The 14634-nt window shown below is 39.6% G+C and overlaps 1 protein-coding gene across 2 annotated transcripts; it reads left to right on the top strand.

The window, feature by feature from the left end:
* The first annotated feature begins 4797 nt into the window (after positions 1-4797).
* Positions 4798-12976, top strand: RMP24 (ribonuclease MRP subunit p24). Of its 2 annotated transcripts, XM_081078632.1 has the most exons (5): positions 4820-4976; positions 5064-5086; positions 7247-7443; positions 9222-9421; positions 11465-12976. In XM_081078632.1, the coding sequence occupies exons 1-5, from the start codon at positions 4900-4902 to the stop codon at positions 11616-11618; spliced, it is 651 nt and encodes a 216-aa protein (XP_080934758.1). In that variant the 5' UTR covers positions 4820-4899; the 3' UTR covers positions 11619-12976. The 2 variants fall into 2 exon arrangements, with proteins under 2 accessions (XP_080934757.1, XP_080934758.1); XM_081078631.1 differs by lacking the exon at positions 5064-5086 and having other exon boundaries at positions 4798-5021.
* The last annotated feature ends 1658 nt before the right edge of the window (positions 12977-14634 follow it).

Raw genomic sequence — 14634 nt, 5'->3', positions numbered from 1 at the left:
AAAACATAACAATTATAAGAGTTATCGTACTTCATATCAAAGCTTCAAAATACCTTAAGGAAAACTAACAAACTAAAGGGACAAATAAGCAAACCCACAATCATAGTGAAAGATGCTAAGATCCTACTCTTGAGAATTAATAGAACAACTAGACACACATAAAAATATTAATAAATATATAGACTATCTAGAAAACACTATAGTTCAGGGGTTGATAAACTATGGTCTACAGGCCAAATCCCACAAATGAAGTTTTCATGGAAAACAGCCATGCCCATTTGTTTGTATATCGTCTATGGCTTTCACAGCATTGAGTAGATACAACAGAGACTATAATCGCTTGAAAGGCTAAAATATTAACTACAGGGCCCTTCACGTGAAAAGTTAGCTAACTTTCTACTCATTTCAAGAGTGTTTGTGATTGCTTGTTGGAGCATTTGTATAATAGCTGCTTTAAAGTCTTTGTCAGATAATTCCAACATCTGTGTCAGTCTTGCTGGTGTCTGTTGAGTGTTTTTCCCCATGTGAGTTGAGATTTCTTGGTTTTTCATATGCCAAGTAATTTTGAATTGTCTGCTAGAAATTTAAAATTTTATGTCATGAAAATTATATAATGAGGTCTTATTTAAGTCCTATGGAAGGTGTACATATTTTTGTTTTAGGCACTATACCTGCTTAGGTTCAGGCTACAAGTTCAACCCACCTTCTGTGAGCTGTGATTCAAATAGAAGTCCAGTTTTTAAAGTTTTTGTAGTGCCATTCGGATAGATCCTGAATATGTACTACTCAGTGGTCATGTGGGACCTGGTCAATGATCTGTTAGTTTGGTTCTTAAAGTCACTGGTATACTGATCAGATCTGTGTGTACACAGCTCGGTGGTGAGTCCAGAAGTTCATATACAACTTTATAGGATTTTCCCATAAAAGTTAAGAAAGAGCTCCTCTCTCTCTACAATCTCTGCAGCACATTCCAGTTCCCTGCAATTTCCCTTTTGGTTCTATGGCCAGGAAGCTGGGGCCAGAATGTTACTCCACTGTTGTGTACTTTTGTTACTGCTCCCATCTTTGGCCACGTGGCAGAAGACAGAAAGGGTGGGGGGAAGCTATAGAGATCGGTCAATTAAAGAGGAATGTTCCCCTTCTTCAGAGTTTTGGCTCCTGCTGTTTCCTGCTGTGGCCTTTGCTGCTGCCGCCATGGGATGGCTTGGGGACTGGGGCTCAAGAAAAATGGAGAGAAGGAAAAAAAACACATAGAATTTCACACTCTCTCACTGGGTGTTAGGCTTTTGCTGTTACTCAGCCGTATCTGAAGGGCTCCCCTGCAGATCTCTCTACACACATTCTGTGCACTTCTGGGCTTCTGGCTGCAGTGAATTCAGGCTAGTAGATATCAAAGCAACTAAAATGGTAAACTCACCTTTAGCTCACTGGTACTTCAAGTCTTCTCCATGCAGCCTGCTACTGTTTACTTTTCAGTTTTCCTCTTGGTGCTCTATGCATTCTGTCCATTTTATAGTTGCATTCAGTGGGCGGCCAGTGTGTGAAGGCCAGTGTGGCAGGAGCAATGTGAGGGTGGTCCGGTGCAACAAGGTGAGGTCTGGGGTGAAGCAGCGACCTGCCATGCAGGGCTCTGGAGAGTACGGCCAGGGACTTGCGTTCCAAGTGCAATGAGGAGCCTGGAGAGGACTCTAAGAAGGAACACACCATGTCCCAACAAATGATTTACATTTTAAGAAGGCCACTTTGACTGCCCTCTGAAGAATGGACGGGGAGAGAAAAAGCAGGCAAGAGAGGAAGCAGATAAGGAAGGAAGGGGGCTGTGGTAGGTGTGCAGGCAAAAGAACAGGGTGGCCAAGAAGGGAACAGAAGTGGGAAGAATCTTGATTTGCTTCTGGTGGGGAGTCTGCAGGCCCTTCGGGCAGACTGGCTACATGGGGCACAGAAAGCGAGCAGCAATGAGGCTTCATGGGGCTGAGAGGGAAGAAACTGGACAGCAGGGCAGGTTGGTGGGGGGGGAAATCAATAGTGGTATTTGGGCCCTACTGCATCTGAGAAAACAAGATGCGAAATAAGTACAGATGCTGAGGAGGCATCTGGATATCGGAGTGTGGTGCTCAGAGCAGACAGAAGAGGAACACTTGAAGAAAACTGTGCTGAGAGGCAGGGAGAATACTTGTACATGCACATATAGTGCATGTCCCCTCTTTTCTGTGAAACAGATTAAGAATCTCGAAACAGATGCAACTATGTTTTAAAAAAACGTATACACGATAGACTGGCATTTTACCTATGCCATGGAGTTGTTAGGATTACATGAATACAAGTAAGACACTTAGAAAAGTACTGACACATTCAGTGTTCATCGGAAACTTTTTTTTTTTTTTTAGTCCAATTTCAATGGAAAAAGACAAGTTTACCTAGTAGGACATCTGTGTATAACTTGCTGTCCATCTGGGGAAAAAATGTTAATTAGATGCTTTACCTTATACTTAAGTGAAAATACTTTGCATATCAATTAAAGATGTGCATGGAAAAAAATCAAACTGGAAAAGTGTGAGAAAAACATCTTTATGAACAGTTAGTTATCTAGCCTTGGCATAAACGAAGTCTTTTTAAGTTCCACACAAAACCCAGACCCAATAATGAAGAGTCTGACCACATGCAAAATTCTGTATGGCAAAATGCTATAAACCATGCCAAAGATAAGAAGCAGGAAGATACTGCATTATATATGACAAGCAGAGGATGAATTTCCCCCAAATACAAAGATCTCCTAGAAATTGATAAACAACCCAACAGAAGATTTCTCTTCACAGGAGAAAATGCAAACCACCAAATATATTAAAGGAGGCTTTATCTATCTCACTAGTATTTAGGTGAACCAATAGCCCTCATCCTTTCACCCATCCAGTTTGACCCAGCTTTCTCAGACATCGATGCTGGGAGAGTGAATTGCTACAACCTTTTTTTGAATGATCTGGCAAATAAAAAATGTGCATATCATTGCACTCAGTAATTTCTCTTTTAGGAATTCAGACACAAGAAATAAAAAAAGCACCAGTATGTTTGCTGCTGCACTGTTTGAATTAGCAAAGCACTAAAAGAAATTTGAATGTCCATCAATAGGAAAATGGTTGAATAAGTTACATTACGTTTTGTAATGTTAGCTGTTAAAAAGCATATGTGACCTATTAGGTCACATATAGGTCTGTGACCTATTGTTAAGGAAAAAGGCAAATTATGTGGTAAGGGACTAACATTTTATTTTTGGTTTGGGTATTTTGTATATGTGTGTATGTTTTTGTTTTTTTGGTGCATGTGTGTGTGTGTAGGTGTGTGTATATGTGGTGAGTGGTAGTGTTTACACATTCATGCATGTACTTGTGTGTGTAAGGATGCAGAAGGAGAAGATACCCAACTGACAACATTGATCACCTCAGAGAGGTAAGATGGAAAGGTGGGAAGAGCAGACCTAATAACTTTTCTTTTGAAAAATTAAAATATGTCTATATATATAGATGTAAATATATACTTTCTCTTTACAAACCTTTGTATCATTGGACTCCTTGTTAAAATTAAAATGAAGGATAAATAAGGATAATAAATATGCAGAATACAGATATATATAAAACAACTCAATGCCCAAAGGGAAACAACCCAATTTAGAAATGGGCAAAGGGCTGGAACAGACATTTCTCCAAAGAAGATATACAAATTGCAAACAAAACACATGAAAAGATGCTGAATGTCATTAGTCATTAGGGAAGTGCAAATCAAAACTACAATGAGATGCCACTTCACCACCACTAAGATGAGTAGAACTAAAAAACAAAAATGGAAAATGGGTGTCGGTAAGGATGTGGAGAAATTGGAACTCTTGTTAAACACGGAATTGCCATATGACCCAGCAATTTCACTCCTAGGTATATATAGCCAAAAGACTAGAAACACAGGTATTCAAACAAATACATGTTCATAGCAGCACTATTCACAATAGGCAAAGATAGAAACAATTCAAATATTCGCCAACAAATGAATGGATAAACATGTGGTACATACAAAGTAATAGTATTTAGCCACAAAAAAGAATGAAGTTCTAGTATATGCTACCAGGTGAAGGAACCTCAAAAACATTACACCAAGTAGAAGCCAGACACAAAAGATCACAAGTTTGATTCCACTTATATGCAGATAGGGACAGAAAGCAAACTAGTGGTTGCCAGGAATTGGGAGCAGGGGAGGAGGAGGAGCAACTGCTAAATGGGGAGTGGGGTTTCCTTTAAGGTGCTAGAGCTGATTCAGAACTCGATAACAATGGTGTTCGAGAAGCATTGTAAATGTATGTTCACCTTAAAACGGTTCACTTTATGTTGGGTGCATTTCAATTAAAAACAGGAAAAGAAAGGGGAAAAAAGCTCTCTTGTGCACGTGCCCAGAGCAGGCTGGACTCGGACTGTCTTCTCCCAGGCTGAGGCCGCGACTCTCTCAGGGGTCTCCCTGCGGCCCCGCAGCCTCAGCCAAGGTCAAGACCCCGGTTGGAAAGTTTAAAGGGCGACATGGGCTTTGGAAATCACAATAGGGGTGTCAAGAAAAAGAGTAACAGGAGAGAGAGAAGCCGGTAGGACACTCGGCTCCTTACATTGCCACCCCCTGACGGGTTAAGTTTCTCCGTCCAGGTTTGGGGACAACGAGCACCCGCACCGGGCACCCCAAGCTGGGCCAAGGGCGGGAAGAGGGTCCGACTACGCGTGGGACAGACGCGAAAGAAACCGGAACTGCTCACGGAGGGCGCGCGTTTCCGGAGGGAGCTTGAACGCCGACGTCCATGTGCGCCGGTAATCCAGCTTCCGGAGTCTCCTTTTGTTACCGGGTCTTAGCGGCGTGGGGACGGCGGGGGCGATGCGGCAGAAGCACTACCTGGAGGCCGCGGCGCGGAAACTACGAGACAGCTGCCCGGGCCAGGCCCGCTATCTCCTGTAAGAGGGACGGGACGGGACGCGGGAGGCGCGAGCGGCGAGGAGGTGTGTCCGCGTTTCCTCACGGGCCTGTCGCTCTTTTCACAGCTGGACCTACGGGGCGTCACGAGGTAGGGGAGCGTCGGCCGGCTGCGGCTCGGGCTCTCACCGCCCCCTCTGCACAGCGGTCGGGATCATCCCAAAGAGAAACCCGAGCGACCCACTGCCCTCATAAAGCCCCTTCCCCGCAGAAGCGTCTCAGCTTTGTGACAAATCCAAATGCTTTCGTGTGTCTTACCTTAGCTGACCCACCAGCCGCGTTTGACACGCTGATCCGTCTTCTCCAAGGGTTGCCTCGTGGACGCCCCGGTCGTCACGGCTCCCGCCAGCCCCGGCAGCAGGCCCTGCTCCATGCGCCTTCGCCCTGCCGCCCTCGGCCCGGTGGTTAAAGCCTCCGTAGGTGTCGGAGGGCCCCGCTGCGCCGTCTTTGGGCCTCTTTCCTGGCTGCGCTCACTCTCTTGGTGACAGGTTCCCGTCCCGTCCCGTCTCGTGCGTTTTGAGCGCTGCGTGCTGAGGCCTTCCGGGTTCATAGCCGCAGCCCGGACCTCTCCCCTGAAACCTAGACTTAAATAGGTGCCTCCTTGGCGAGCTGTGAATGTCTGTTCGGCCCAAACCCGAGCTTTGCCCCGCAAGACACTTCTTCCCGTTTGGTGATGGTAATTCATCGTTAATCGGCCTCGGAAGCTCGGGGCCATTCCTCCCCACGCCAGTATGACGGAGAGTCCTGCTGGCCTTAAAATATGTCCCTGTCTCGCCACGTCTCAAACCCGTTGTACCGCCAAGTCATCGGCCTTTCTCCTGGATTACCGCCAACATCAACCCGGCGACCAAAGGGAGCCTAACAAAAACCTAATCTAGACCCTGTCACTTCTATGCTACAAACTCTCAAATGACTTCCCATCTCAGAGTAAAAGTGAAAACCTTTTTAAAGGACCACAGGCCTTAGCATCACAGGATTGCACTGCCTCTCTGACCTGCTCTTCCTTGTGTTCACTTAACTGTCACCACTGTTAGGCTGTTTCACCGACTTTGCAGCTGTCCTTTCTGATGTCTGGAACTCTCATCTCTTGTCTGCTTGGATTTCTGTCCCGCTTCCTGTGGTCTCTGCAAATGTCACTCCAGGAAGCCCTCCCTGGCCAACCTAGGAATGATTACAGCAGCTTCATCATCGCTCCATACTCCCTTCCTGTCTTACTTTTTTCTTCCCAGCACTTAACATTTGGTTTTGTTATATTTATTGTCTCCTCCAAGAATTGTTCATTGCTGTATGTCCAACACCCAGCCTCAAAAATGGGAATTTTACATTGAGTAGAGCTAAGTTGCAAGCATGGTCCTTAGCTCTTTGTAATGCTGTTGTATCCCTAGTACTTAGTATAGTGCTCACCAATAAACAGTCACTGAATAAAGAGACGGTATGCCCACCTTACTTTTTGTATGAGGGTGTGATGTATCACCTTCATACCCTCTCCTTTCCCTCAGTAGCCATGCTTTCTTTTTCACTGTACTTCTACCTGAAAGCCCTTTACCCATCATGGGTGCCGTCTCCAAATACAGATAGAATTTGTTGTCATCTGTGACAAACTTTGTCAAGCCATCTCTGAAGTGTTTCTGGCTGGTCTAGGCAGTTTAATAATTTCCAGGGCATTTAAATCACATTCTGTTACAGTTCTTACCAGTCTTATCTTCATTTGTTTAGGGCTGCCCTAGAACATGAGTTCTTTAATAGCAACTCTTTCACTTCTATGTTTGTGTCTTCACAGCCTGGCATGGTAGATGGTCAGTGAATGCTTTGGTTTATAAAGGGTCTGGGGCAGGTCTGTTATCTTGTTAGCTTGTACTGAGGTAGCTACCGGCAGACAAAGCCCAACCCACAAACCACTAAGTTGGGCTAATTACTTTAAAAAGAAACAGAATGACAGTAAAATTTATTTGATAAATGTGTTTGTAAAATAGGTGAGACATCCAACCCTTGTTACTTAGAAGCAAGTAATGAGCAATATAGCAGAGTGGGAATTCCCTATCTGTTGCTAAAAGGAGTAAATGGATAGAATTAGTGTTTTGCACAATAAATTATTGCCAGTTTATCTTTTTATAAATTCTCATATTTTGAGTTTGCTTAAGGAGAATATATATCTGCTTATATCAATACACTTTTTCACATTTATAATAAAAACTGGGGTAATACAATATTCTGATTTGCTGAATCATGAATTTCATTTGTATAATTTTAGATGCTAAAAGCACTTTCGAAGGAACATGTCCATACTGTTTCCAGTTGCTGGTTCTGGATAACTCTCGAGTGCGCCTCAAACCCAAGCCCAAACTGACAGCCAAAATACAGAAACTTCTTAATCGAGAAGCAAGAAATACACTCAGTTTTAAAGAAGCAAAAATTGTGCAAAAGTATAAAGACTCCAAAAGTATATTGGTAAGATGTGTAACCTAAAATTTTCTATGCCAGTATGTGTAAGCTAGAATTTTCTTTTACTTAAAATGAGGTTAAGAACAAGCCTCAACATAACTCAGATATTTGTACCTTGTTGCCCTGAAAATAAGACCTAGCCAGACAGTCAGCTCTAATGCATCTTTTGGAGCAAAAATTAATATAAGACCCAATTTTATTTTACTATGAGACTGGGTATGATATGATATGATATGATGATATACGATATGATATAATATGCTATGATATGATATAATATAATATACCTGGTCTTATATTAATTTTTGCTCCAAAAGACGCATTAGAGCTCACTGTCCGGCTAGGCCTTATTTTCGGGGAAACGGGGTAGTAGTATACTTAGATTGTCAAAGCATATACATAAAAATTTTTTCTAGTGATTACTGTTTCATCAAGAGTACAGCTTATTTTGTTTTTCACAATTACTAAAACCAAACATCATGAGCTCTCAACTGTTTTCAGATCTCATTATTGAGCACAATTCTTTTCAAATTTGTGGATTTCTTGAGCTGACCAATGTGACTTCACATGAACTGCAGCTAGTAGCAGTAAATTATTTTCTCAGTTAATGGTCCTTTTCTTCAAACAACAGTACCGTCGTAATTAGTTATCAGTGTTACTTCATCCCCCCTCCATGTCAGTATGTATTTATGCCCAACATAGGTAAGTACCTTATGTTCGTTCATAACCTTTATTGAGGGTCTGTCTTGTGCCAAACAATGTTAAGTATGAGAGATATGGAATAAAACAACCGAAATCAAATTACTTAGGGTTTATTATATAGAGACCAGTATCAGATACTTTACCAGCATGTTTATGTTACCATTTATCAACTATTCGAGTGCCTGCTTATGACCAGGCACTCTGCTGGGCCCTAGGCGTTAATGAAGGCTTATTGTCTGGCCCAAGACTCCAATTAGTAATTAGTTGGAACTGCCATGTTTAGGAGTTTACCAGTATTGGACAGGTAAGTGCATTTTGCTTTGTCATAAAATTGACCTTTAATCTATATCCAGTCTCTTCCAAAAGTATAAAGCACTTACATAGACCTTTGCTATATGAAGATCTTTCATTTGCATTTTCATCTGCTCATGAATATCAGAGTACTTCTCAGCTAAACGAGCTTATATTAATTTTGTTGAGGCCTGTCAGATATGTAGAAGAAAGGCATTTAACTAGAAAATGGACCATTTCTTGAAAAATGAATCCTGAAAAGAAAATCAACCTCTAGAGTTAATGAAGTGAAGAGGTTTGAATATGTGAGAATTCATTTGAATGGATTTTATAAATTACTTTAGACCTGTATTTACGGAATCACTAAGGATTTGAAAGGGTCACTTTTGTGCCAAGTTTTATTGTGAAAAGGCTTGGCGTTCATCTGTAAAAAATGTTACATGTCTACTGCCATTATAAAGAACATCCAGGCAAAGGGTATCATTCCCAGTCTCCTTTTGCATTACCCCCAAACATGGTTTTACATTGAGAAAGTAGAGACTTTGTTATCTTTAAAAGGTGTTTTAAATACAAATGTTTAGCCATTAATTTTTTCATTGGAAATGTTCTCATTTTAAATTTGTGTTTTTTCTGATTTCTGCGGCTAGACTACAAGCTCCCAGGGCAGCCTCTGTTAACTCACCCTGTAGTACCTGGTATAATCCCTTATATATAAGAATTTAATGAACATGTAGTTTATTGGATTAAATTGTAAGAGGAATCTGGCCAAATATTTCTTCTTTTTATGGTAGTTGATTACTTGTAAAACATGTAACAGAACAGTTAAACATCATGGTAAAAGTCGAAGCTTTCTGTCAGCACTGAAGAACAATCCTACCACTCCTACACGTAAACTCAGCCTGAAGACACCAGAGAGAAAAACTGGAATTTCTGCAAACCTGAATCATGATATGTCTGGTTCCAGAGGCAAGAGCCCAGCATTGATTTTCAGGTATCGTAATTCATTAAGCTGTTTCAAATGTCACTAACTCCTAAGTGTTTCTTCTAATTTCCTAATTACACTCCCTAAATTTGCTATGTAGTTCAGGCCTTTCCCCTCTTTTTTTCTCGATATCCTTTTCTTCTCTAGTGTCATATACTCCTGTATCTTCCATTCTCATCTCAACATGACTTCCAGGTATATTCCTCTAACTTCCAACCTCTACCTGGGCCTGTTCCCAGCTGTCTGCTTATATATCCACTTCACCCCGCCACATGTCCCCACAGCTAACTCCTCAAACCCGCCCATCCTAAATTCCTTATTCCTGAACAAACATGCCCTTCTAGACATTCTGACCTGAAATGCTGTCGATGACTCCTAAGTTGATGACTCCTACTGCCTTGGGCCTTGTCCAGTTAGCCGCCAGTGCTACCTATGCTACTTCCATGTGCTTCCATCTGTTTTCTCCTGCTGCTACTATCTCTTCAGGGCTTTATTCACTTTTTGCTGGGACGACTACAATAATTTTCTGAGTTTTCCTGTTTAAACCCTCCTAGTGATTAGAAGAGTGATAAGAAGAACCTCACTCTGTAGCATGTGGACCAAATACTCCCACATGGCTTTCTAGACCTTACTCTCTGGCACCAATCTGTCTGCCCATCTTACTTTGCCTTAATTCATCCTATGTGTCAGCAAAATTGTACAAGTGAGTTTACTTTCCTGCTCTAAACTTTGTTCTTGCTATGTCCTCTACCAGAAATTCCTGTGGAAATCTAACTGAATAGGGATTAGTCAAATGATACGAAGTTAACTATAACTGGGCACATGTTCTATTTTTAATAATCCTCAATACTGTATTCATTACAATAGTCAATTTAATTCCATAGAAACTGTAAAAGGAATTTTTGAATATTTTGTTATAGAAGACAAACTGAGTCTGATAGTTTCTTGAACACAACAAAATTCAGGAAGGACTGGATTATCTCTGTGTACTGACCGAATTTTTTTATACTGAGTTTGATGTTTATAAAATTGGGTAAGAATTAAAATTTCAAGTCCAGTTTTCTCTATATTCTCAATTTAATTATTTTGATGTTTGTTACCATGGGAATTCATCATGGACATTTCCACTTTATTGGGTAAATATAAATAAAAGAAAATTTGGTGTATTTAAAAATAATCGGGCAGCCATTTAGCTCAGTTGGTTAGAGCGCAATGCTCATAACGCCAGGGTTGCCGGTTCGATCCCCACATGGGCCAGTGTGACCTGCGCCATCCACAACTAGATTGAAACAACTACTTGACTTGGAGCTGATGGGTCCTGGAAAAACACACTTAAAAGTTTTTTTAAAAAAGTTAACTATTTGGACTAAACTGCTTCTTAAACATATTTCACATTTATCTTATCAATGAGGAGTCAGAAGAGGATTCAGACTGACAAACCCCAAATAAGCGATCAGGGGATGGAACACAACTGGCAAGAATGAAATAGAAAGAGGCGTAAATATACACATACCAGATGGGGAATCGTTTTTTGAATGGGTATTTTCAGAGGGCCTCCTCTGTGCATGGCACTGTTAAAAAAGCACTGAATTATATAATTAGTATTACAAAGTTTCTGCCCTATGGAGCTTACATTCTGGGGGTAAGATACAATGGAATGGTACCTACATGTGTAGGTTGAGATTCTTTACTTCTGAGAAAGGACGTGGTCTTAAGCTGTGAAGAGGAAATATGTTTTTAAAGTCCTTGCGAATCTTGATGTCAGACTTAAAGGGAACCCAGACTTGACACTTTACCTTTAGCCTTCTCTTTCAGATGTGACAGAAGCTTCCAGAACCACCCAGTAAACCAACTAAATGTTGCCTATAGCCTATTTATTGAGGAGGTTTTGGTGAATGATTGTGCTTGGTATAGCTACTGTTTGTATATGGCCATAATACAGAAGAGCAGAAAATGATTCTAGTAGCAGTTATGTAGGCTAACTAAGCAGGAAGAAAACTTTTTAAATTCATTTGTCAGCATACCTAAGTGTGGTTTTATGTTTCTTTTCAGAACACCTACCTCTGGACAGTCAACACCCACTTGCTCCTCAAAGAATGTGAGCAAAACAAAGAAACACTTCTCACAACTAAAATTGTTGCTTAGTCAGAGTGAATCCCAAAAGAAAACAGAGGTTGACTTCAGAAATTTCTTATCTTCTTTGTGAAGGATGGACTATGAAAACAAGAAATATTTAATGCAATTTCTGAAACTAAAGTTAGAAAAACAGCTTTATGAGAGGGTCTACTCGTTCCTTTCTGGATTTCTACAGACTTATTGCTAATTCAGAAAAAAGATCAAGTATATGTGTACTTGTTTTCCCACAAGCATCTGCATGACTAGATATTAATAAAATCTTAACATTCCTATTTTGCATGCAAAAGTAGATATATGGGACATTCTTGATTATAGATGATTCAGTCGGACACCAAATTTTTCATTTTTACAATTTTCTATTGTTTCTTTGGTAATATTTCACCATCAGTGGCATTTTATGTGCTCTGGTGAAGACGTATTTCTGTTCTAAAATTTACATTAGAATAGAACGTAAGAATTTAGCTGTCTCAATCTTTTCTGGAATACAGATATACTTTTTAAAAATGATAGGTTAGGATGGTATTCAACCCGTTTTTTTAAAAACTCATTAAATATGAGAGAAGAGTTTTGCAAACAGTGCCTCTGATAAAGGGCTAATATCCAAAATATACAAGGAACTCATGCAACTCAACAACAAAAAAACAAACAACCATTGAAAAATGGGCAGAGGACCTGAAGAGACATTTCTCCAAAGAGGACATACAAATGGCAAATAGACATGAAAAAATGCTCAACATCATTAATCATCAGAGAAATGCAAATAAAAACCACAATGAGATATCACCTCTCCCCAGTCAGAATGGCTATCATCAACAAGTGTTGGAGAGGCTGTGGAGAAAAAGGAACCCTTATACACTGTTGGTGGGAATGCAGACTGGTGCAGCCGTTAATGGAAGGCAGTCTGGAGGTTCCGAGCATTTGTGACAACATGGATGGATCTTGAGAGTATAATGCTAAGTGAAATAAGTCAGACAGACAAAGCAGAGAACCCTATGATTTCACTGATATGTGGTATATAAACCAAAAAGAACAAGACAAACAAATGAGAAAGAAAAACTCATAGACACAGACAATAATTTAGTTGTTACCAGAGGGTAAGGGGGTGGGGGGTGGGTGATGAGGGTAAGGGGGATCAAATATATGGTGATGGAAGGAGAACTGACTGGGTGGTGAACACACAATGGGATTTATAGACGATGTAATACAGAATTGTACACCTGAAATCTATGTAAATTTACTAACAATTGTCACCCCGATAAATTTAATAAAAAAAAAAATTACGAATAGAATTACCATGTGACCCAGCAATCGCTCTCCTGGGTATCTATCCAGAAAATCTGAAAGCATTCCTCTATAGAGACACGTGTACTCCAATGTTCATTGCAGCTTTGTTTACAGTGGCCAAGACATGGAAACAACCAAAATGTCCTTCGATTGATGAATGGATAAAGAAGTTGTGGTACATATACACAATGGAATACTATTCGGTGGTAAGAAAAGATGATATAGGAACATTAGTGACAACATGGGTGGATCTTGAGCATATAATGCTAAGCGAAATAAGTCAGACAGAAAAAGCAGAGAACCCTATGATTTCACTGATATGTGGTATATAAACCAAAAACAACAAAAGAACAAGACAAACAAATGAGAAACAAAAACTCACAGACACAGACAATAGTTTAGCGGTTACCAGAGGGTAAGGGGTTTGGGGGTTGGGAGATGAGGGTAAGGGGGATCAAATATATGGTGATGGAAGGAGAACTGACTCTGGGTGGTGAACACACAATGGGATTTATAGATGATGTAATAGAGAATTGTACACCTGAAATCTATGTAATTTCACTAACAATTGTGACCCAATAAATTTAAAAAAAACTCATTAATTTAGATACTTAATATACTTAGATACTTAATATAATTTATTACTTAATATATTTATAATATTTATATTATATTATAATATAATAGTAATTAGTATAATATATATTAATATTAAAATATTTTATATATTTTATATTTATATATTTATATATTAGTATAATTTATTTTATATAATATATAAATAAATTATATAATATATTATAATATATACTTTTATATATTACATATAATTATAATATATATAATAATATATAATTATATAATATATAATAAATTATATAATATAATTATATATTATATATAAGTATATATTTATATATAAAATATATTAATATATTTATAATATATTAGTATAATTATTACTTAATATATTTATAATATTATTTATAATATTATTATATTATTATAATATAATAGTAATTTAGAAACTATGATCTGTTTCCAAGCCTTTCTGCTGCTTACAATTTAAAACTTATTTTTCTCCCATACGGCTTGGTAAACTGAAAAGTCAAGGTTATTAATGAATAGGTCTTGTAGTTGTGTGAAATTACACCAGCTAGTGTCAGTATTAAAGAGGGATGGTGATATCATCATTCTGAACTTGAGACTAAGCCACAGGCTGCAGGGCTGGGCCTTCCCTTTGTGTCCACAGCACCTAGCATAAAACTTTGGTCATGACATAATTCCCCTTTCTGGCTAACTTCTCATTGGAACATCTGTTTCTCTTGAACTCTTGCTCTTCTGTTTGCTTACCCCTCTCCCTGATCACTCAGCCATAGTGAGCTCTTTGCAGTTCTCAGAACATACCATCTTCTTGCCAGCTTTGGGCTTTTGCACATGGTTTTGGAAACTGCTGTCTGCTCCAACCCCACTGCATTATGAGGGGACACTTTTTTTATTAACAGAGCTGGTGACTCTGTAGTTTGTTTCTGATTGTGTCTCTAACTGCCTATGAGCTCTGTGCAGGTCTGTGTGATTTCACCTGGGCCACTAGCACCTAGTTTCCTGCCCAGCACATAGCACAAGCTCTGCAAATATTCCTACACTACAACATTTTAATTCCAGTTCCTTAACCCAATTGTTCCACACTAGGTTTAGAACTAAGATCTTTTCCAGCCACATTACTGGGAAGTGGATAAGAACTAGCAAAAGTAGGAACTCCTACGGTAGGTGGAGAGTTTTTACATATCCTTAGCTGCAAG

Source organism: Rhinolophus hipposideros, assembly GCF_964194185.1.
Source record: "Rhinolophus hipposideros genome assembly, chromosome: 17".
NCBI lineage: Eukaryota > Metazoa > Chordata > Mammalia > Chiroptera > Rhinolophidae > Rhinolophus > Rhinolophus hipposideros.
The sequence above is the reverse complement of the archived record's forward strand: the minus strand, read 5'-3'. Positions and strand labels throughout refer to the sequence as shown.